Source organism: Aythya marila (assembly GCF_965140915.1).
Source record: "Aythya marila genome assembly, chromosome: 4".
In the NCBI taxonomy this organism is placed as follows: Eukaryota; Metazoa; Chordata; class Aves; order Anseriformes; family Anatidae; genus Aythya; species Aythya marila.
In genome coordinates this window covers 34,533,609-34,558,030 of record NC_139045.1, presented here as the reverse complement: position 1 = coordinate 34,558,030, position 24,422 = coordinate 34,533,609, and the positions used below count along the sequence as shown (strand labels likewise).

General features: G+C 35.3%; 1 protein-coding gene across 1 annotated transcript in view; it reads right to left on the bottom strand.

The window, feature by feature from the left end:
* Window positions 1-24,422, bottom strand: part of TTC29 (tetratricopeptide repeat domain 29) — a gene marked incomplete at both ends in the record, with an annotated part of 109,981 nt that overhangs the window by 39,122 nt on the left and 46,437 nt on the right. Inside the window, 4 exons of the mRNA XM_082759540.1 lie at window positions 1,094-1,217; window positions 6,736-6,827; window positions 22,351-22,436; window positions 23,406-23,618. Coding sequence (XP_082615666.1) covers window positions 1,094-1,217; window positions 6,736-6,827; window positions 22,351-22,436; window positions 23,406-23,618 — 515 coding nt within the window. The remainder of the gene's footprint in view (window positions 1-1,093; window positions 1,218-6,735; window positions 6,828-22,350; window positions 22,437-23,405; window positions 23,619-24,422) is intronic.

Genomic DNA, 24,422 nt, shown 5'->3' with positions numbered 1-24,422 from the left:
CCTGTAAAAAATTGGGCAAAAGTTAGTACTTAAAAGCTAGAAAATGTGAGATTTACAGTTGCTCCCTGTTTGCCTTCATACATACACACTGAAAACAGCACTTTGCCAGTAACATGAAAGGTCCAGTTCTGAAAAGTCCAGCATGATTTGAAAGGGTATTTATTTTTTTTTCTTCATAGTGAAAGTGTTTCCTAATTTCAACATTGTCCAGCCTGCAGAGCAACTTCTATCTATTACCAATTTTATCTAAATAATTTCATGTAGCACTTCAACTCTAAAATAGGTGGTAATGGGTTCAACATCAATCTTTCACTTCTGCACCTGTATTTTTAACTCTTTTGATTACAAAAGCCAAGTGCAAGTTCTGTGTCTTTGGAGGCTGCACTGCACTGAGTGAACGGGGAAGCTGCTACCCAGGCAGGCTGCCAACAGAACTGCTGCTTCTGCAGGGTCCACCCAAGAAAGACAATTCAGAGACTGGCATGTGGCTCAGAAAGTGGTTCAAAAAACCTTAGGAACCACAATAAAGGGAATTTCTTAGTTGTCCCTACCCTACCTTAGCATTATCTGAATTAAATAAGCCAAATCAAAGCTGTCAAGCTAGATGGAGGTAAAAAGAACAGAAAACCCTTTTACTACTGACACAGATCTTTGCCAAAATATTTGCTTCTGGCACCCATTTCATAAATTTGGCTGAGAGAACGTAAAGAGGAAACCAAGCTAAGATTAAAGACTCCATATTCATTTACAGTAATAGTATAAATTCATTTAAAAAAAGGATTGTTTTCAATGTATGATATACACCGAAATAATTGATCCATGATTTTCACAACACTGAAAGTTTCTTATGATCTGAACTTGGAATTTTCATTCACCCATTCTAGAATGATATCACATGTATTAAATATGTTGTGAAATTTTCACCCTACCCAAAAACTTAAGGCACGTTTTTAGTCACACATTATTTTCTCCTTTGGTAACTCTTATAAGATACAATATCTGGATCAAACTCTGCTGGTCACCTCATATGCAAAAGCAGATTTTTATGAGTTAAACTCAATTGTTTGACATCGTTACTACAGCCAGTACTTACTCTTTCATTGTAAATGTTCCCAAGCAATACACATGCATCCACCAGGCTTTGGCTTAGATGCGTATCCTCAGCAACCTTCATAAACTCTTCCAAGGACGTAAGAGTTTCAGCCACTTTTCCTTGACTAAAGCAGAGGACAAGGAACAAAAGTATTTATTCACCCAGATGGCTTCTCCAAAGACTGCAGATCTATCCCCCTGTTCCAAATCAATTCTACTTTGTGATGGCTCATCTGCTTTATGGTGAAATACGGATTGTAGTTTCAATATGGGTGTCTAGACCCTACCTGTACTGAAACCAATGAGACTAATCCACATGGAATATCTGAGGGCAGAAACTCCTTTGAGAGAAACAGAAGTTTTCTTCAGAAAATTGTGCCATTTTTAAGGGCAAGAATGAAAACGTAGGTGATGATTTTACAGGGTTTTTGGAGTTTCCATTATTTTAATACTTTTCTTCTACTGAACAGCTGATGACATTTTCAGTACAACTGGACCTCACATCCTGAAACTGGACCTCACATCCTGAGAAGAGTAGGAAGTAGGAGTGCTAGCTTGCCATTAAGACTTTTTGTGCTCCTGTCATTTAGAGGTGCCATTTCTTGCTCTAGAACCCTGGTGGTACAGCAGCAGCACCATACGGTGCTGTCTCTTAAGTCTGGGCTGACAGCCTTCTCTCAGGTGTAATGCTGCACTTTGGCTGGGTGGATCAAAGGTTGCTGGAGTCACACAGGGCAACCTATAAACTGTGGATTGCAGGTGTCACCTCCAAATCCCAGAGAGATCAGAGCAACCCAAGGTCACAGCTGAATCCAAGTTGAAAATTGGCTAATGTACTTTGACAATAACATTTGCAGATTTCCCTTTTTTTTTTTTTTTTTTAATAAAGCCGTGCACACTAACAATATAAGATCTCTGCCATATGGTTACAAGATATAAGATAGACATCTGGGTTTGCCTTGTAAGTAAGGTACTACGCTCTTTTTCCCTTTAAGGCTGAAGTGTTACTGCAGCTGACCTCAATATTAGCCATGAACTTGAGTCACTAATGGAGGAGTGCAGCATGTTAAATGTCAAGCCACCAAGCCAGACAGAAAATACAGTCTCTTAATTAAGAAACTCACAGAAACAAAAGTTTCTGTAAGTGATAAAGAACTGTGATTTATTTTCTATTTTAAAACACCTTCAGGTTATATTCTTGCAGCAAATGACTGTCTGGGTTTTATTTATATTTTGTTTTTTATTATAAACTATGTTAATGATATGTGTTTTCAAAATCTGGCAGAAGTCTGCAATTCCCTGTCTTATGAAACAGAGTAATTATAATAATATAACAGAGCCTTCCATTGCACAGGAAACACAGTAAAGCATCACTGCAAATTTACAATATTGCAGTGATTATGTGACTGAAGTGATCTAGACTGCTACAAAAGGATGCTAAAACACTGGAAACTAACGTGTTTGAAGTATTCATGAATATGCTACTATAAAGCTTAGTTGTCAGCCAGCAGAGCTGGATTTAATAAAATTTCCTAACTTATGTATTTAATATGAAAATATTAAACATACTTTACTGTAAACATTTACAAAATGTCAAAAAAAATCTAAATTTTAGAATTAGAAACATATTTTTTCAAATCTTTTTTTTTTTTTTTTTTTTTTTTTTCTTTCCTAAGAAGAGAAAATCAAATGTTTCCCCACAGAAATCCAGCATATGATTTATATAAGTTAAAGGACAAGGTTAAAGTGTTAGACAAATATTAATTCCAGTTTTTCTAGTTTTCTATATGCAGTGCACAGGTGCAACTTGAAGAGCATATTATATGGTATAATCATTAAATCCATTCAACCAGACCTTTGAGAGTTAAAAACATATATTCTGAGGAAAAGGACTCCTCGGTCCAAGGAATGAGAATGAAACAGTGCAGAATATTTGTGTATCAAGGTGATTCCAGTTTCCAATTGGGAAAACAGGACTGTTAACACCCACATCCCCTGACAACTGTCCAATTATGTATATCACACTTGGCCTACTGTTTGCAGTAGAAGTAATCAATAAAGGATGTGGTTGAGTGAACATAGATTTTGGTTGAACCAATGCATGAAAACTTAATCATTTACTCAGAGTGCAGAAATCAAATAGAGCAGGGATGAAACAGCCACTGAGGGGTTTGTTGATTGTGCCACCAAGTTTGTGGGCTAGAGGCTGAAAGTAATAAAGCAAATGGAATCAGTGACAGGAGAAAATGTAAAAAGGTTTTCTTAATTTCATGAATTAATAGAAATGTTTTCATGTATTTTTGGTCACTTTTTATATTTCACATAAAAGCTTATGTTCCATGTGTAGAAAATATAAAAATTGCTAGGGCATATAATGTCTTTCAGGCAAACAGAAATCAATTTGATACGTATCGGAAAGATGTTTCTCAAAGCTAGAACTTCGCTTACACCAACTAGCAGTCATTTGGTACACTTCAACAAGCTTTTGAAGGAAGTATTTTTAAAAGCACTACTGCTTGAGATATTTAAAGTATGCTAGAAGAATTACTGGAACACTTTATCCTGCACAAGACCTGATAACATGATAAACAGGTCTTTCCTACTCAAATAACTAATATTTTATAGTTCCTTCCAAAATCTACATGTTATTTTATACAGCCATATACTTTCTATCTCCTTAGACATCACCTTTCTAAATGCATAAAATGCAATTTCCTATAGATATAGCCATTCATGATCCCACAGAACAGTTATGATGACTTCAGCAGAAGAGATTACATATCTACAGCAACTCATTTTCCAGTTTCATGCTAAAATGCCCTATGAGATTTTTACCCCTATTAGACTTTTATGAAAATATGCACCTTTTATAGGATTGCTCATGTGATTGAATTGGATGTATAAATCATTTGTCCACAAGAAGTCATTACCATGGTGGACACTGGCAGAATAAGTCAAGAACATGATGCTATTATGTCAGATTTTTCCCTGGAAAATGACATGCCTAAATGCACATGATAAAGATTTTCAGTTTGCCATGGTCTGTGGAAACATCTGCAGCAAAGATTTCAAAAAAAAATCCAAAGACATAGACAATTTCTGAGCCATCAGGGAGGGCTCAGCCACTTTTCTCCAACATGTCCCAGTCATCTTTTTAGATCAGGTTAAAAAAAAAAAAAAAAAATGTAAAAAGTGATCTAGCTGAGTCTGGAGACTGTGTCACCAACAGTAATTATTCATGCATTCATCCAATATTTTCTAAACTTTCCAGAAATTGACTCATTTGCTATATGTCAGACAAGTAAATATCCAAAAGTTTAGTAAGATAAACAGAAACTTGTATATTTAACTAATAATCTAAAAGCCTCTCTTTTCTTTAGCTTTTTTTTTTTTTTTTTTTAATTACATTAAACTGTTTTTTTTACACCCTCTTCTCCTCCAAGCAGTAAGGAAGAACAAACGAACTAAACCAGCACAATCTTGTTTATGAAAAATTCTGCCATTGAGTTTTGAAAAGTAAGTTTGTCTGGAAAAAACATCATATTAGTTTACAGAAAGTTTTCTATTAGGGAGCATTACACAGCAAAAAGGAATTAATCTAGAAGGACTGCTTAAGAGAAAGATAATGGAGTCACAGAATATTTAAGGTTGGAAGGGACCTCTGGATATCATCAAGTCCATCTGCTTGGCTCAGAGCAGAGTCAAACAGAGGAGGACCGTGTCCTGTAGGATTTTGAGTAATTTTTGAAGGATGGAGACTACACAACCTCTCTAGTTCACCTGTTTCACCATTCACCCTCACAGTAATTTGTTTTTTTTTCTTGTGTTTAAACGTGATCTCATGTATTTCAATTTGTGCCCATTGCCTCTTGTCCTGTCACTGAGCACCATGGAGAAAAGCCTGGCTCTGCCTTCTTTACTGCTGCCTGAGAGATACTGGTAAGATCCCCCCTGAGCCTTCTCTCAGCCTCTCCTTTGAGGACAGATGCTCCAGTCCTTTTAACATCTCTGCAGCCCTTTGCTGGACTTGCTCCACCATGTCCATGCTTCTCTTGTACTGGGAGACAGAATGGATGCAGTGCTCCTGATGTGACTTCACCAGCCCGTTTCTGTAGCCTGGAGAGATCCCTCTGGATGGCAGCACAACCTGCCACCCAGCATATCAGCCTCTCCTGCCCTATTTTGTATCATCTGCAAACATGCTGAGGGTGCACTTGGTCACATCATCCAGGTCATTGACAAAAATATTATTCAGTATTGGTGTTAGTATTGATTTCTAGGATCCACCACTTGTGTTTGGCCTCACTGGGCTTTATGCTAAATAAATGCAGGTGCTCTTATTCCAGAATACCTAAATCAGAGAGAGGAAATTAATACACAGATATCTTGGTATGTCCTTTTGGCTATCTTAGGCCACCCTCTACCCAGACTCCTGCTTTTTGTAAATACAAGGAACTCGTGAATACTTCTGAGAGCTCTGACACCTGACTTTTACTGTTTCACTGTACCATGGGAGCCAAGTATGTAAAGTCACGCATTGCAACTTGGTGTCCCACCAACTACTTCTTTCTCAGTTAAGCTTAAGTCAGTTCTGAAAATTGGACATGGTCTTCTAAGTCTGTTTTGCAGCTTTTTCAACATCTTATCCTGTGTGCTTATTTAGGAAGCTCAGAATATGAACAGCCATGAACTGCGTATCATAGAAATGAAATGAGCTGATTGTGGCTGATCCCTATATGCACTGAAAGGTCAACGCTCCACACAATGAATTAAATCTGGTGGCAAGTCCTCCTCAATAAACAATTTGCTGCTTTCTATCATGTGTCACATGCACTGAAGTCCACAAACATGTGACTAGTGAAGGATAAACTGCAACTTTCCCTTTAATATCTTTTTTTTTCTGATGTCATGATAATTGCATTATACTGCTTTATGTCAAAATTATTTGTGTAAGAACTTAGAGTAGTTACAAAATAATTCACCTGGAAGAAGTTTGTAATACCAAATGTTGAAATGAAAACAAAGACAAGCATCTTTTATGGCACTAAAGAACATGGTTTAGTCATTGGACTCAGTAGGTCTGTCTGATGATTGAACTCGGTGATATTGAAGGTCTTTTCCAACATATATGATTCCACAGTTCTATGATTCTGTCCTATTTGCAACAAATATATGTCTAGTTAAACATGCACTAAACAGAAATGCCTCCACAGAAAAAGTGAGGTAGAACAGTAAATGGAAATTTACAGAAGTCTGGAAAGATTACAGTGGGGCACCTACTTAAACATGCTATGTTCTTAAAGTTTTTCTTTTTTAACCTGGAAAGTATGTCTAGATTTCTATTTTTCAGCAAAATCTATCCCAAACTTGTGAGAAAAAAAATGAAAAAAGCTCTCAAAATACGGAAATAATAATAAAAAGTGCATATTACAGTTTATAGGTAAAGAAAAGCTTTGGATCATACACTTAAAAAAAATTGTACCAGCTTAAAATAACTTTCGATGAAAGGGTCACTTACTGCAAGAAGGGCACTGCTTAAAATTTAAGCAGTCAGTAATGGGAAGCGACAGACCTCTAACAATTTAAGTCTTTCACAGTTGAATGAATCTGCACTGACAGCCAGACAAGGATATGCTAACCTACCTTACGAGGATCTTGGCTATCATTTCATATGCTCTTCCTAGGCCAGAAGAATCACACAGTGCTGTGAAGATTTTTACAGAGGTGTTCAAAATCTGTGAAGCAGGAAAATAAAACTCAATAAATACAATGCTAAGCATTTTCACATTTTTTTTTCCAATCTCTGTGTCCACATGAAAAACAAAATTAAAGTTTTTCCACCTACACTTTGTTTTTTAATTAATTGTAATAAGACTAGGTTTTTGATCATTACTCATAGTTGTTTGAAACTATGTAATAATTACGAATTAAAAAGATAAAAATTGCATTTAAATCCCTACATTTTGGTGCTTTGCAAAAACCAGAGATATTTCCTAATTCATGATATAAATTTCCTTATCCATAATTTAAAAGATTTCAAGAGGCTGTTTTTATGAATTTCTATGAATCAATACCTTAAGACTATGTTCTTTGCAATCAGAGTTGTAGCAAAATACACTGAAATACAATTTAATATTATTTTTCTTTCTTTAAAGTGTCACTATGAGAACTTTTTTTAGTACAATACAGATGCATAAGAATTGAATAAATTATAGGTTGCACATTTAAACCAGATTGACTTAAAATATTGTAGATAATTTTGTTATATTTATGACTAATTATTCGTGCACACTAGTGATCTGTTAGTATTTGTTGTGAATATATTCTCTTATCATGTGCTCTCCCATAACTGAAGGCTTACAGCTGCTGCATAAAAACATATGATCTTAATTTAATTTAACACTGACGTCACCTGTATTGCATAATTTCTCTTTTCATCCTTTCTTTTTCCAATGGTGATGAAGGGAGAATACATATAAAATTAAATCGTATTCTTTCCTTCTTCCCTTTTTGTTGCTTGACCCAACCTATTACACACATGAGAACACAGGAAATCTCCAAAGACTATCTATGGAAATCCTTTTTGCACATTTCCAAGAAAGGAGTAGTGAATGTCATTTACCAGCTTTGAAGGGGGATGGGAGATGCACAGGGACATATGACAGTATCCCACATGCCCCAAGATGCCTATTTATGCTGAGGTAAAAGATAGGACACTTTCTATTAAGACTGCATTCGCTGTCATTGGCAAAGTGCATGGCTCAAAAGAAGACATCTTGCATGTGCTAACGCTATGGATGTCACCATTTCTACTATTGTTTCCATTACTCAGATTTCCTAGCTCTTGAAGGTCTTAGGTGTATTGCCAGACAAGGCACTTATAATTAATTAATTAAGCCCTGGGTTTACAAAAAGCATGGCTTATTAATATACAACAGACGATTTATCTTCCCTCAAGTACTTTCTTATCAGTGTTGTGTTTGATGTACATCAGCATTGCATCCTGTACTTGAAGGTCATTGTCAATTGGGTTATCGATGAATGATATGACAAAGAGAGTGAAGGCACTACTATTAGGAACTTGTCATATCAGTTCAGACCTGGCCCTAAACTGAATGCATACACACAGTTGTGAAGGCCTGCAGTCTGTCCTTCTGATAATACAGGCCGATAAAAGTAATGTGCCAATGTGCCATAGCCAGGGCAGCTGAAATAAAAAGTTGGTTTACTATGTCTCTGCAACAGCTGCTAAAAATAAGTAAATAAAGAAATAAGCAAACTCATTCATTCATATTAATGAATAACACCCATTTTAGTCCCAGCCTACTACTACTACACAAATTTGACATTTCATTATTAACAACGATGAAATAAAAATAATTAAATCATCTATATGAAAGGGAGGAAATCTGCACAGATTACAATGGAAAATGTACTCTTTATGTCTTCATTGCAAATAACTCCTCCAGCTTCAGGTAGTAGGTAGGGACACAGAAAAGGACGCATTCTTGGTGGAAGGGAGCTGTGTAGTGCTAGTGCCCTTTAGGCTATACTTGCTCAGTATTCATTTATATGGAGGATGTGAAAAGGGGCCTCATCACCTAAGGTGCATGCCTCACCTTCAGCACCCAGGATAGAAAAAGAAGTAGAGCAGGATAAAACAGTGGATTAACACGTTAGCATTAGAGGACTTAACCCAAAGCCTCTTGTACTTACAGTACAATTTTGATTTAATTAAAACAAACAAATTATAGAATTTGCATGCTGGCAAATCAAGTGGAATTGATGCAATGATCTCTGCCAGAATCTGTGAACACCCTGAAAACACCAAATGGACACGAAAACATCCCACTTTATTTTCATGGGATATTAACAACCAGTCCATCTATCTGGGTTCCTATGAATACCATATAAGAAAAGACATGCTTGTGACAAGAGAGTTCAGAGTGGGCATGGCTGGGCCATTCATCTCTCAGTTCTCTGACAAGTGGATAAATACTGGGAACACTGACTGTTTCGATCTATTGGAATTTATATGCTCCCACGAAAAGTTGTTTGGGATTTAGACCTAAGTATAGCTCAGAAACAGGTTCTGAAAAAATATGTATATTCTTGCCAATCTGTGCAGAGGACAGTGACATCCAAAGAAGAGGTGGAACATGTCAATAATTAATGCTGAAAACTCCTACACAAATGTGCAGAGTGAATATGCAGTTTTACTGCATTTGTGGTCTTAGGGAATACAGCTGTCATTACGAAAAAAGGATGGAAAAACTGATTCAGAACAAGAATCTACTTGTTAAAGGAACATGCTTCTGCTCCAGTGTTACATAGTAAATATTGTGCATTAAAATGTCATCGTGGTAATTTTCCTCCTGGTAAGAAAATGCAAATAAAAATATAGAACATTGTGTAAAGAAATACTGAATGGGACTATGTAAGAATTGGTACTATTAACATACATTTAAAGAGTGGGTTTGGGTATTACACAAATCTGGCTGAAAGTCAGACAGTTCGCAGAGATTTAAAGTTACTGAAGGGAAGATTTATTTATTTATAATCTACCAAGAGTTTTGAGGAAAGAAGCTGTTGCAATAGTTTTATCCTGATGATGCTAGGCTCGCCCTGTTATAAAACTGCCATACTGTTTCAAAGAGAGCTTGATGCTCCTACAAACTAGTGGGAAAAGATCACAGAACATATACAGTTGAACAGATAATAATTATGTATGTTTTGACTTCAGAAAAAAAAAGGTAAGTAACAAAATAAAAATGATAAAAGCTGCACTGATTATGGTCACAAATTACATTTTTGGCTCTATGTGGCCAAGCACAAGAACTGTCTCAAATTTCCTACTTTTGTATGTCCACAATGGAAACATGGGTTAAAAAAAATAAAGTGAAATTCAAACTCAAATACAAAAACGAACACTGGGTTTCAAGTACCTGTTCTCATTCATGCAGGATTTGGGAAAGTGGCAGAATGAAGACTTCAACTTTGCCTTGCATGTTACAGATAACTGTTCTAAATGCCATCCACTATTATTTTTGGCATATACAGGTAAAAGAGGGGAGAGGGAGGAATAATTTTTATCACTTCAAAAAAAGGAAATTGAAAAATCAAAAATAATTCTTGTTTTGCTTAGCACAAAAAGCTGGATATGGGTGCATCTGGAAGGAGGATAGCTACTATGGAAGCAGCTATTTGTTTACAAAAACAACCCTCTTCCTTTGCAAGTCTGTTGTGGCTACAATTTGTTATAGCATAGAAATAAAGCAAAGTAACAAGCTCTGCTTAAGTCCTCAAAGCAGAACCTGTTTGTGGCACAGCTCTTGCACTAATTCTCTGGGAAGTGCTGAATTTCACATTTGCCTCCTCTGCCAAGAAAAGTATCAGTCAGATCTCAAACCTAAATAAATTTCCTTCTCAGTTACCTCAGCATTATGTTAGTGTGACCCTCCTGGGGTTATGCCATTAGCATAAGACAGAATCACAGAATCATCTAGGTTGGAAGAGACCTCCAAGATCACCGAGTCCAACCTCTGACTTAACACTTACAAGACCTCCACTAAACCATATCACTAAGCTCTACGTCTAAACATCTTTTAAAGACATCCAAGGACATACACCAACCCCTCCCCAAAATCTCACCTTTTATTTTTCATTGTTGCCACACCTACAGCCCTTTTATATATATGTAAATATACAAGCACACACCTCATTGGCGTATACTGAGGACTCAAAAAATGGGATGTAGGCTTTGCTAAATCTTGATATGTACATCTGGGCATAATGGATGCAAGAGCAAAAATCGAAGGTATGAATTTATGTTGAATAAAGAATGTCTATCCAAGTCAACACAAGATTAATGTTCCTGCCAGTATTTTATCATTTTGGTAAAATACATTACTCTGACAAAAATGTGATGGGATGATATTGATTTATAATACTGTAACTTTAAAAACCGCAAAAACATAGTTCTGCTCTCAGCTTTGCACTTGATATTGTTGTCAAACTTTATTGGAAATACATTTATTTTGATTTCTGAAAATCTCTGTTTAGCCATTTCACAGCTGGTGAGCAGTAAAGATGCTTCTGCCTCATTTACAGATCTTGAACATGAATCAGACAATCAACCGCACCATTAGTCAAAGAGATCACTAGCTAATGACTTCTGACAGGCACTGCAGTAACAGGCCGGGGCCCAGCCTGGGTAGCAGCACCTGACAGTAATATTTCTGGAGCCAGCAAGAGGGGTTGGTAGACAGACAATGCAATCGAGTGAGACTCCTGGCCTCATACCACTTAGTACCTCTTACGTACTTTCAGAAAAAAACACATTGCCCTACCTGCCACTAAATAATCTTTTCCATACAGTCCAGTGAAAATAAAAGACAATAGAGCTGTATGCTTGGCATTTTGCAGTTTCACAAACTCCTTCCCTTAGCTCCCCCTAAATGCATATTTAAAAGTACAGTGAGGATTTTTAAACAGCTCATGCTGCAATTCTGACACTTCATCCACTCTAGATCAACAGAAAAATCAATCACAGGTTCTGTCACAGAGTTGCCCTCTGCATCTTTTGTATGATCCTGAATTCACTACACAGTGAATCTGCCAAGCTTTTGGAGGCTGAAGTACCTGCACAACAGAGAGAGGGCATATACATTCATTCAACTGCAGATTCTTTTACGAACCCCACTTATAAGGAGGTTCTATAAGACGCAAAAGTATTCTGCAGGAAAACTACTTTGGCTTTAATTTCTTCTTCATATTTCTCAGGTTTCCTCCTGAAACTGCCATTTTTTATTTTTATTTTTATTTTCTTTCTATGCGAGAGACTTCCATTGCACATGGAGCTATAGGGCATTTTATTTATAAAAGAATACTAACACAATTTTTTGGATTTCTTTCCCCCAGTTTTCTGAATCTAAGTTTCCTGCTTTATAATCAGAGTTTACCCTTATTGTAATCATTTGGATTATGTTTTGATACCAGTGCAGTCTTAATCGCCACATTTCAAGTGGTGAACATGCCCATGGCTATCCTGAGTAAGGTCAAAGACTTCCACAATACAAATCCAGATGTATCCTTATTTTGGCAAAAACAGTATGAGGGAGGTTAAACAGCAATAAGAAAATTTTATTGTTCATTTAATGTATTGATTATAGTAGAGTTTGTTAATCCCGGGAAAATAATAACACCAACGTCAACTGAATGGCAGGCCTCACCTTGCTAAACACTGAATGTATTTAGGTGCAGTGAGCATCCAGAAACAGTATGCTAGACTGTCTGCATGCTCACAGTTAAGGGATACTAAAACTGAATGCCATGTTGAGAAAAGGGGGAGTAATCCCTGATTTGGCAGAATTCTTCTTGCTAGCGCGTAGACTTTTTGTTAGTACGTGGCTATTACTAAGGTGTTGCCTGGAGGACACTCTCCTGGAGAATTAATTGCTCCATACACTCCTCTTCCTTCCCATTATACTTGGCCATCAAGTGTAATATTTACCCTGGTGCTCTACAAAGTTGCACAGCCATACATGCCTCAATTTACTTATGGCTATATCTGCTTGATGGATTACAACCCTAGGGAGGTTAACGTTTCACTCATTTCTTAATAGTCTATCAGGATAAGATCTAGGGTTCTAGGTCTGTATCAAGTATGTTTGTACACTTCACATAATATTCAGAGAACAGTTGTTTTGCTTCAGTTCTTAATGGACGATATGTAAATACAAGCAACTCATTAAAAAAACTCTCCACAAAACCATTTCAAGCTTCTATTGACTTCCATGAGGTCAGAAGTTCACCGTCAATGCTATGTTTTGCTGCACAGGAAACTTTAAAACCATGAAATGTACAGATGATTGAATAAATGTTAACTTTTGTCCTCATCTTTCTTACTTCTTCTGTATTACTGTTGTTAATTCTGGCCTTCTGTACCCCTTATAGTAATATTAATTCTGATTCCCTATATCTATGACTTTGTAGGAATGTAGTCATCATCTTACTATTTACTATACTTCACTTCATAGTTTTATTAAAATAATAATAATAATAAATCAGCGAGGTCCTTTAGAGTAAAAACCTACCCAAACCTCAAAGCCAGGTATTCTCATTTATTATTATTGTACAATTTGAAGCCTTTACTGCAAGAGACATTATTCTAGTAAAGGTTGTTGCAATCTTTATTTAGTACTGGAACGTAATGTTTTTCCAAACCAGCCATTGTTGGCATATTTCTTCAAAATAAAGCATGGCTTAACAGTCTGAAGTGAAGAAGCTTCATCTGTTACCCTTTAACAGCAATATAAGAGGAAAAAACAGTTTATGTATCCTTTCCATCCTGACAGATGTGACAATAGCTGGAAACACTATGCCTGCCAAGAGCTTTTATCAAGTATGTTATAACAACTAGTAATAAGTGTAAATAATAAATGGCTACGATCTTATGGGAAACGGTGGCAATACTAAACAATTTTTGGTACTTGCTGATGAGAGTCTGCTAGTCTTGGAATTCCCTGGCTTCCCAGTAGAGTTTTGGCTTGACAATAAACAACAGTTTAATACTTTATCTAATCCCAGCCAGGAGGTAAGTTCAACAGCAAGCTTTTGCAGATGTTCACATCCAATAATCTATCCATAATTGATGAAACAGGGAGGTCAGATGTAATGGTTGCTACTATTCCAGCAACAAATAAATGGTTATTGACAAAACAAGTCAGTGTGGCGCTGAGTGCTGAGCAGTGACAAGCATGAAACAGTGCTGAGACAGAGGTAGTGATGTGAATACAGCCCTTCATCTTGAGAATTCCTCAATATGATGTGTGGCATGAGGGCCACTCTGACACATAAGCAGATGGAGGTGACTTGTAAAGGAAAAATGAGATTCTACAGGCACATAAAAGACAAAGGCAAAGGCGGAGAAAGAAATGAGAAAGGGGTGGACAAGACTGGATATTTGGGTAAGTGCAACTATATGAATTGTTCAGAAATGTTTTTGTATTAGCAGCACTGTGATCCAGATGTCTGGACTGCTTTTATCATGCTGCTGTGCCTACATGAATGTACCTGGCTGTCAGACTGCCGTAGCCTCCTAAGACCTTAATAACTGTACTGTATGCCTGTGCATGCTTCAATGCTCATTACTTCTTAGACAAAGTACCTATAAATATCCTCCTTTGTGCTTATTAATATCTAGTCCATTTGTGAACTAATATTTTTAATTGCAAAAAGTTTTCCTAGCTAAAAGCAAACAAACAAACCCTTAGATTTGCATAGCACTATGGAAAAATATTAGAGAAACTAGGAAGGTATGCAAAATATGTAAGTCAGCTAATTTTTTTTCTGCATATGTATATAGAAGTCAAGCAAAAGTTCTCATTCAGCTGAAAATCTCATATTCTTTAAATTTTAACCCATGTGAGAAATGTAGTAAAAGAATTAATAGACTGTTTTTATTGACTGAATAAAACTTGAGTCATTTACATGCAAATAGTCACTTGAAATCTTTTGCATCCATTTCAGTGCTAAAAGATAGTATTTTTACAATGTTTACTGTGTAATATTCTAATATGAAAAACAGCAGAATGAAAGGGTGGCCATTATTGCTATATGTAGTCATAAAAAGATTTCAGACAGAAATATTTTAAATATTAATATTACTAAAATCACTTAAAGCACCAAGGAATGTTAAATCGATTTATTTAGAAGTACAATTTATTTCACACTTTGCTACCAATTCTTTTGATCAGCTCTGAAATAATACATAAGCTGAAAGCAAAACAGCAAAACAAATTGCTTCTAGCAAGAAAGCTGCAAGCTTTAGGTTTTAAAGTGGCACACTTCAGTGTTTTAACATCTGAGGTTATTTATCTATCAAAGGGCAAGTCTGAAATTCTTCAAAATCAGACGACTGATTTGAGACCTCCTCTTCTCCAACCTAGCCATCAATGGTTCTGATCAAGCAAAGTTGTTAAGCATTTGCTTACAGCTGAATATCAGTCATCTTGATGAAGTCAACAGGAATAACCGTATTGAAATTTAAAAATGCATTTAATAAGTAACTTGCTGTAGCTTGAACTATACCAACGTGAGAAACCAATTTAATTTCAAAAGCCTTACTTTATAGAATTTTTAAAAGCCTGATCATTTGAACTAAGCTATATGAAGGAAAATAAAGCCTCTCAGATGATGAATGTATTTGTATTTAAGATCTGAAATTCCAAAGTTTGTACAGTGTGGGTGCCAATGCTCTGTTTCTAAAAACATATGAAAGGCCCGACTCCTCTAAGTAAATTATCTAATAGAATTAAAAATTTCTTAAAGTTTTTCATCCATTTACTGCAGCTCTAGTTATAATACGTGTAAATTCTCTAATCGACACATTACTGGCAGTTCTTAAGATCTTTCACACTATTGTTTCTCAGATAATATACAGCACTTAGATGCAACTATCTCTTTCCCTCAATTATATGCAGCATTTAGGTTCCTAAGTTTAACACACCTAAGCTAGAAATCCAGCATAGTCTAAAGCAGATGAAGTAAATAACCTCTGTAACATCTCTATAAAATACAGTGCTTTGTCTTTTCTTTCCCTAGCCTGTGGGAATGAAACAGATGGAAACTTGTATATCATCAGTTATTTATTTTATTTGATACTGTAGAAAACAAACAAACAAACAAACAAACAACACAACATCTTAAGTAGAAAATATCTGCCTTAATCCTGTATTTTAAGTTATGGAAAACAGCAGTTAGAGTTTTAGAAAAAAAACTCAACACAGGTAAATAGATGAATTGTAATCCTATATCTCATAAAACAGACACTGTATAGTTGTGGGCACAATTTGGCTCCTACCTGGCCTGGAAAAGCAAAAGGAAGAGCTATCTCCACTGGTCATATCCAGCACACAGTACTGCTCCATCCTGTTAGCTATGCCAAAGAGGTAGGGGCAGAGCAAAGGCTCCATTCATGACTGCCAACTGCTCTGCCTTCCACGCCTCGGTGAAAAATGAATGGAAAGATATTGTTATTCCCTTGCAGAGTAGTTTGAGAAGATTTTATAATTTTGTCCTCAACGTTTGAGCATGCTCAGCATGTCAGAGCTAAGCAAACCTCCAGTAAGTGACATTTTGCTTCTTTTGAGTTCAGACACCATAATAGCAAGCTACAATATTATGGAAATGATTGGAATCTTATGAATAGTTCTCTTGATCTTAGGATAATATCTGTTACTACTATTTACTTGCTTCGGCACTAATATTCTCATTAATGTTGCACACCAGCCCCCTCCAGTTTTTCTGCTTACTCGCACAGTGTGTGCACACATGCATGGACACAGATGCATGTGTGTGTAAGGTAATAAAAAAATATATATCTTCATTTCATAATAGATGTCCTGGGTCAAAATTTTACAAAAAACATAGAGTTCTAAGTTTGGAAAATGTCACAACTTCTAAATTCAGGATGTTTAATATGTATATTTTAAACAATGCTACTTTAGAACTATACATAAAAGCAGTAACTTTCAGACCATTTTGGAAATAAAAACAAACACACAAACTGAACAACGTCCTCCTCACAGAGCCCCAAGAAGTGGGGTTTTAAACTCATATTCAGATTCCTGAAAACACCAGTGGTCACATAGTCCTAATACTTGAAAAAGGTCTTATAGGTTTATTTAATGGAACGTATGGTCACATCTGCAGCTCACAATCTTCTTGCTCTTTTGGGGTGTATATATGATCACATTTGAAGTCACAGTAGCCGAGATGAAAGTCCACACTTCTACTGCATTTTGGTAGCCAGTCTTACAGAACATGAGATCCCATGAAGAGGAAGGCTGATAAGTCAATGTTGCATTTACCTTCACTGTTCCTATGGCAAGACATGCTAATGATCTGATAATCTTTTGATTGGCTTGTAATGCATGAACTAATAGTTTTGCTTGTTTTACATATTTCATGTTTTTTTTTTTTTGTTTTGTTTTGTTTTTTTTGTGTGTGTGTAATTTGACTACTGTAATTCTGCAACACTTCATTTAAGAGTGTTTTCTCACAAAGTGTATTATTGTGGTATATTTATCTTGACAAATCTCTAATTTACTGTGGGGAGCTATCCTGATGCCATTAACCAAGCAGAATATAATTTGAACTGCAGGCTCAAAAGAAAAATAATACCATGTTCCAAGGCAGTTGTAGTGGACACCATATCACCAAGGTGTGAGTTAGTCTGGTACACAGAAAAGTAATGAAAGAAAACAATGTCATTACATCTCAGAGCTACTTGCTATTTTTTCCCCTAGTTTTAATCAGGTTTTCAAGAAACTGGATCAAATAGGAAAATGATTATCCAAATTAAACCAACAGAAGGAATTCATCCTTCACTAAGAGACTGACAACTTCCATATCCAAATAATAAAATAAACTTTTCACTTTAAGAATTAAGTGCTAAATTAACAAAAAATTGATTGATTGATCAGACATTCACTTATTCTCTGAAGTTTCATCTCTTCTTTAGGATTCTCAACTCAGTTAATTCCTAATTTCTTACTTCCCTCAGTATTTGAGTCAGTGTATTTTGTCAGGGCAAAGTTCACCACCAGTACTAATTGTTCCCTTTTTTTTTTCTCCATCCTATCTTCATCAATACCTAGCAGTAGCGGAATCTCTCAGAAACAAGAAATTTAACGTTGCAAAACTAGCTCACTAATTCCAGACCCTCAAGAAGAAAATCTTTCTCTGTACATAATCCACTGTCAGAGTCAAGATCAGTCAGAAGTGCTTACTTTCAAGGCTGACTCAGATTTTTTTCTGGTCTTTTATTCCTTAGATATGAAAAATACAGAATTTATATACGAGTACAGTTTTAAGAACAATTAAAAAACTGATTCAATAAAAGCAAGGCCTCTAGGAATGTTGAGAGCTTTTCTTAAAATTGTACGCTAAATGCCTTTTCAAGCACGTGACCCCATTTGCTATGCTGAGAAGGTTATACTTCATCAATAATGGCTAAATATCCACTATAAATGGATAAAGGACAATCTGACTGATGAAAAAGAGGAAGTCTGAAATAATTTCTATTCAATACTGTCTTTTGACATTTTTTCTGAGCCTCCATTTAAGTGTTTCTTTCTGTAGTGAAAACAATGAAAGCTTAAATCTAAACTCAGTTTTCTATCCAGACACCATCCGCAGAAACATGTCTTGAAGTTCAGCCTCCTAGCAATGCACTAGAATAGTAAGCAAACCTCAAAGGAATGATGCTCACTATTCTCAGCCACCTTTTACAATGCATGGGAGAAAAGAGAATAACATGCAGTCTACTTTTTTGAGTACTTTTACTTGCTAAGATCCTCCTTGATGTGCAAATTCATACAGACACATGGGCATCATCTATATAATTAAATATAACAGATGCAATTTGATAAAATATACTATGTACAATCACTTTAGAATATCTGTATCCCAGATATATTTACTTACATTCTCTCTACTTGCATGAATTAAAACAAAATTTTCAGTTGTTTTGATACAGACTTCTTCAGAAATTAACTTTATGGTCATAAATCACCTCTGATTACTTTAATAGGGTCATTTTGAATGTGAAGATGCCTTTATAAGTTCATAAATTTTCTTGATAATTTTATGCCTGTGGCTTGTATACCATAATTCTGACAATTGATGCACGTGACATTATGTCATAAATTACCACATTATTTTGGCATGAGTCTCAGTGCTCAAGAACACCATCTCTATTATTTGAATATGTAACATATCTGAAAGGATACATATATGCAGGATTCAACACCAAAAATGAAAGAACACTTTGAAATAAACAAATGTTCAGAAAGGTACGAGAACTGGAATCTTCCTGATAATTTGAGATGCGACTAATTGAAAGAGAAAAAATCCTTGATGCCCAACACTTTGAAGCATTCTTGATTCTAGTATATATATATAAATATATATAAATCCCATATCATTAGGTTTCAATACCTTATGTAAGATTTCAAATGACATAAACGTGTCTCACTTAATACTGCACTTGTTATTTAAGCATAAAGAAAAACAAACAGTAACTTTCACTTTAAGGTTAGTCTAGTTGCAGAACTTTCCCTGATGAAATCTATAATGCTTAAGATAAAATCTATAGTATGAGTACTTTTAACATTTTGTGTTGTATTTGGGGGAAAATCCAATAGTCTTGGTAATGATATAAAAAAACAGATGATATAAAAACCATTATGAACATAGCCCACTGATACTGAACATAATTAGTTCTTAGGCTTTTAAACTTGCACATATTTATGTTTTTACATCTGAGTAGGTCCACTGAAATCAATCAAATATATCAAATAAAATTAAATCAATTTGTACAGATTATACACCAAATCAAATTATGTTAGATTATACAGCAAATAAAAAAAAAAACCTTCTCCAACAAAAATAGCCCATTCAATACAAAGTGACTGCATATTTTTGATGTAATAGGCTGCAGCTTAATCATTTCAACCTTTAATTACTGCATCAGATAATGAATATTTTGAACATATGCTTCTCCACTCTGGAAGAAGACATGAATGAAACAAGTTTATATGCATGCTATGTGTGTGTGTGTGTTGGGGGAGGCAGCAGCACACTGAACAGCAAAAGGAACCAAGTGGCAACAATTGGAGGAAATGGTATCTGTAACAGCTGCTCCTTTCAGATTCCCCTAGAAGGAGACTGCCTGAGGTGGACCACAGCACAAAAGGATAAAGAAGATGAAAACTGATGCAAAGCAGGGAAATAACTGCTGAGACCCCTGAGTCTACACCCGAGTAGTCCCAAGCTGTGTGGCAAGACCTCTTTAGCATGCTACAGAAGCTGGTGATGAACTACATATTACCATGAGGCAAACTGGCTCCTAGCAGTATTGTCTGCATGTTATGTGTAATGATAACCAGTAGTCCTTTGGGAGCAGGATGCAATGATTTCATCTCTGTAAGCATCTGAGCTCCCCTTGGATACAGAGACCATTAAACTGAGAACAGAAGGGTAAATTTTAGGCAATGATTTCTAATTGGAGAGTGAAGACAACTTGTGCTCAACAGTACTGTCAACCACTGATATTTTACTGCTGTCTATATTGATCACTGCTAAGCACAAAAGGAACTGAAATGTTACCCCTTTTTCTTAGTCCTATAATGTACAACATATTTTCTGAATGAAAGTACTTTATTGGTTTCTTATGTAGGATTATTGGAAATGTCACTATTTTAGAAATCCTTATTTATATTGCAAAATATTAATATTTTCATTACAGGTAAAATACCATTGCATACTCTAATAAAATTTATCTATTTATGTTTTGTACTCTAGAGAATTTTCTTCCCTTTTAATTAAAGCGCATATTGCTTTCCATACCTGTCAACTGTTTTTGTAAGGCTAAAAACAATAGGCACAACCTTTTATGTATACACTTTAAATTAACAGTAGTAAATTACAAAATTCAAGGTTCCATAATATTCCTTAAAATAAATATACAAATAAATTCTGTATGTTAAAAAAAAAAAAGGAACTTCCAAGTGATTCCTGTAACTTTTTGGCAGGGGACATGGGGGAGCGATGTTGGGAAAGGAATAGCTATAAAATTTAAGGAAAATGGACCCTGAGGAAACAATGGCAGGGCATCTAATATTTTTGATACTTTCAAGGGTAGTTAGATCCCTTTTATAGCACAGAGACTGTACAGTCTTGTTCATTAATGAATTTATACTGTGAAGACGAGATCAAATGTGCACGATGGCTTTGTTTAGCCTATTAATTTGTCTTACTGCTCTTCATCATCCACGCAACTTATTCTCTCAGAAACTTAACAAGAAAAGTTGATCAGGTAAAAATACCTTCACACTTGTTGGTCAAAAAACAACGCAGATGAAACTCAGCACAAAAACAACTCTATCCTAATCTGTCATACTGTATTTCTTGGGATCAAGTATCCTCTCTTTTATTGCTGTTACAACCCTTAGATATAATTTCATAAAATTTTATGCAGACTTCTCTTTCTGAGATATTTTCATGTTCAGCTACAGACTTGGACTGAAAGTGATGTGAGAGCAGATTCTCTGGCTTCTTTGACTAGAAATTCACTATCTACAACATAAACATTCTACTTTCCAGAATTCATTTGATTTAGAAGAAAAGGCTATCAGCTTTGAAGAATTATATATAAAGATGGTCAAAAACTTTTGGAAAAATCATATCACAATCATTAAAAGCATGTAAGGGCATATTTCAAGAGAAATCTAGAACCCACCCTACTCAGCAGAAGCCAAGTAAGCAATCCTTAAACTCACACTCAATTAACTCTATTACTTCTACTGGTCTCCTTCTGAGAAGGATATACAACCACACACACAAAAAAATGCTCTCTATGAAACATGCTCATTTATAAAATACTGAATCACTGCACAGTTAAAGAAACAAACAAAAAAAATTGTCCAGCTGATTAATTACAATAATCATGGATAAAACATTCAGACAAATACATTTTCCCACATTTTTAAGTGGGTCATTGAAAACCAAGACCTCTCTGATGACTGGCACAGACAAGTCAAGTTGATGCTTATCTTTCTTCTCTCACTGACCTAAGATGAACTACAAGAACCCTCCTTCCAGAGTTGTCACATGCAGAATTCTCACTGTTTGAATTATTGTGTATGGGAGGCTCACGGGAAACACGTGAACAGGAACTTGAAATCACGCCTCAACAGAAGAGATTACATCAGCACTACAGCTTTTCACACCAAAAGTAATTCATATTTGTTCTACATATTCTGAAAAGTTCTACGTGTGGATTGACATAGTTTTAATTGTTGCTCACAAATGTGCTGTACCAAAATACATTATTTTTTTTTTTGGGGGGGGGGGAGGAGGGGTTGTTTTTAATAAAATCATAGCTAAATTAAACTAGGCACAATTATTTTATGTGTGTAAGAATACAGGAAAGAAAAGCTAGTTACATGTAACTTGAGTTGTCAATTTATATTATTTCTACAGAACCACGCCTGGAAACATGGACTGTTCTTGAACTCACTGGAACCAAAGTTGCTTAAGCCATTTGGATGTCTGTCTGCAGAACTAGATACAGTTATAAAAGGTCTGTGAGGCAAACCTCTACACACCTTTTCTGCTATACAAAACTCCTAAGATGCCAAGGAGGCAGTGAAAGGCATTGGGAAAATTAAAGCAACTTTAAAATAAACTTACTGATAATGCTGTCTTTTCTTCTCCAGCAAAATGATACGCCAAACTTAAGCAATATGCAGCCTCTCCTTCCATCTTTTTATCACCTCCTGAAGAATAGATTAAAGTTACAGTTACCAGTGCAGTCTTAGCAAAATTTCATTAGCACAGACAGGTCTTGCAGTTTATTAAACAACATGTAGATATTTACATACTACAGTATTTTTTTTCCTTTCCCTTACCTTTACCATTTATATCTTTTTATCGATCCAAAACAGAGCTGCTTCTATATAGATAATTAAAAACACAGGCCATGGATTAAAACAAAGTTCAACAAGAAAGTTCTACAAAATCAGGGGAAATATCTTTCAGTAAGTAATAAAAGTAAAGTAGTATCTTTCAGTAAGTAATGCAGAACAGTCAATTTAATGTGTTGTTCTCTGATTGTGAACTGTTTAATAATATAAAATATAATAATAATAATAATAATAATAATAATAATAATAATAATAATAATAATAATAATAATAATAATAATAATAAAAAAATTTCCCTTCAGAACATGGGCATCTATTAAAAAATAATTTGTAAACAAAAACAAAGCCTGTAGAAATGAACATCTAAAAACATCTTTTGACAACTAAGTAGTAGTAAACTATCTAAAAAGTCTGGAAGATGGTGCTTATTTGCAAGTAATAACTAACTATGTAAAATGAAAAGGCAGACACCCAGCAGATAATATCACTCAAATATTGCCAAATCAACAGTGACTAGATAATAAAAAAAATCTCAACTTCCATCAGTGACCTCACTGTCTGATTATGGATTCACTGTTTAATACCATAATATTTTCCCACAATATCGGGTTTTTGGAATTCCTTTTAGGAATCTAAACCATTCTTTGTCGTCAGCAAGGTCTTTCTGCTTTAGTGAGATCTGGAAGTGTAATGATAGCAATTGCCTTTGACTTTCAAAGGAAATAATCACTCAGTTGAACACCTGACACTTCCTACTTCAATCTTGGGAAAATCATGGCATGCACATCAAATAGAGGAACGTGAAAGTTATTCTACACCTACCTGCTTTTGCCATTACGAAAGCTTTTCTTAGCATTTTGATGGCCTGTTCTTGTTCCTTGTTTTCTAGCATTTTGTCTGCTAGTAATGTATAAATTCTCCAAAGGTGCTCACATGCCAGTGAATTGTAAGTACGGCCTGCCTCATCCTTCCATGTTGAGCCCTCTGTTAATTGATAAAATGCTTCATAATGCTCAGCAGCCTTCATGACGTGACCTGAAAAATGTGATTCATAGTTACAATCAGTGTAATCAACATTTTGAGAAGTTATTAGTGTATAATCATTTTTTATCGCTAGAAAGTAAATTGCATCCCAATCATTTCACAGATATTTCAGAAATCTTCAATGTCTAACTATATCTAAGGTGCTGGAACATACTGCCAAATTTCAGCTACTGGTAATATTGCAATTTAAACTTTTCACATTTTAAATTAGTTTTTCTTTATAGATGTTGAAGGTCTATGATCCCAAGGGTATTAAGACAGAATTTTCTAGAAAATACATCCATTACAGATTCATGAAGACAGCCTTTGTGGATCTCAAATTAAAAAAAAAAATTAAAAAAAAAAATAAATCACATGTATGCATAAGCCATCACAGCTCAATCTGTTCCTCAAGTTTCCTTTTCCATAATGAAAACCTGTTGCAATGTGGAAAACAGAGGTATCAAAACTGTGGAAAAGAACCTTTATTTAAATAAATGAATTGAAGAAAGACAAAGAAAAACAAAGAAATTTATTCAAGGATTATTAGTAGACCAACTCTGGTGAGTCTATGCTGTAAGATTACTGGAAGGGCATGAACCATTAACACATTAAGTATTGAGCCTGGAGTAACACACTTTAAGGTCTTCAAATATAAGCTACTCAAACATCTTTAAGGCGAAAGAAAGTTTAATTCACTTGAACATGCAATTAATTCCTCCCTCCCTTGCTAGCTTCAGCTAGCTTTTTACATGCAGTCTAGGAGATATCCAGGCTTTCTGGACAGTGGAAATTCAAAGCCCCTTGAAAGAACAC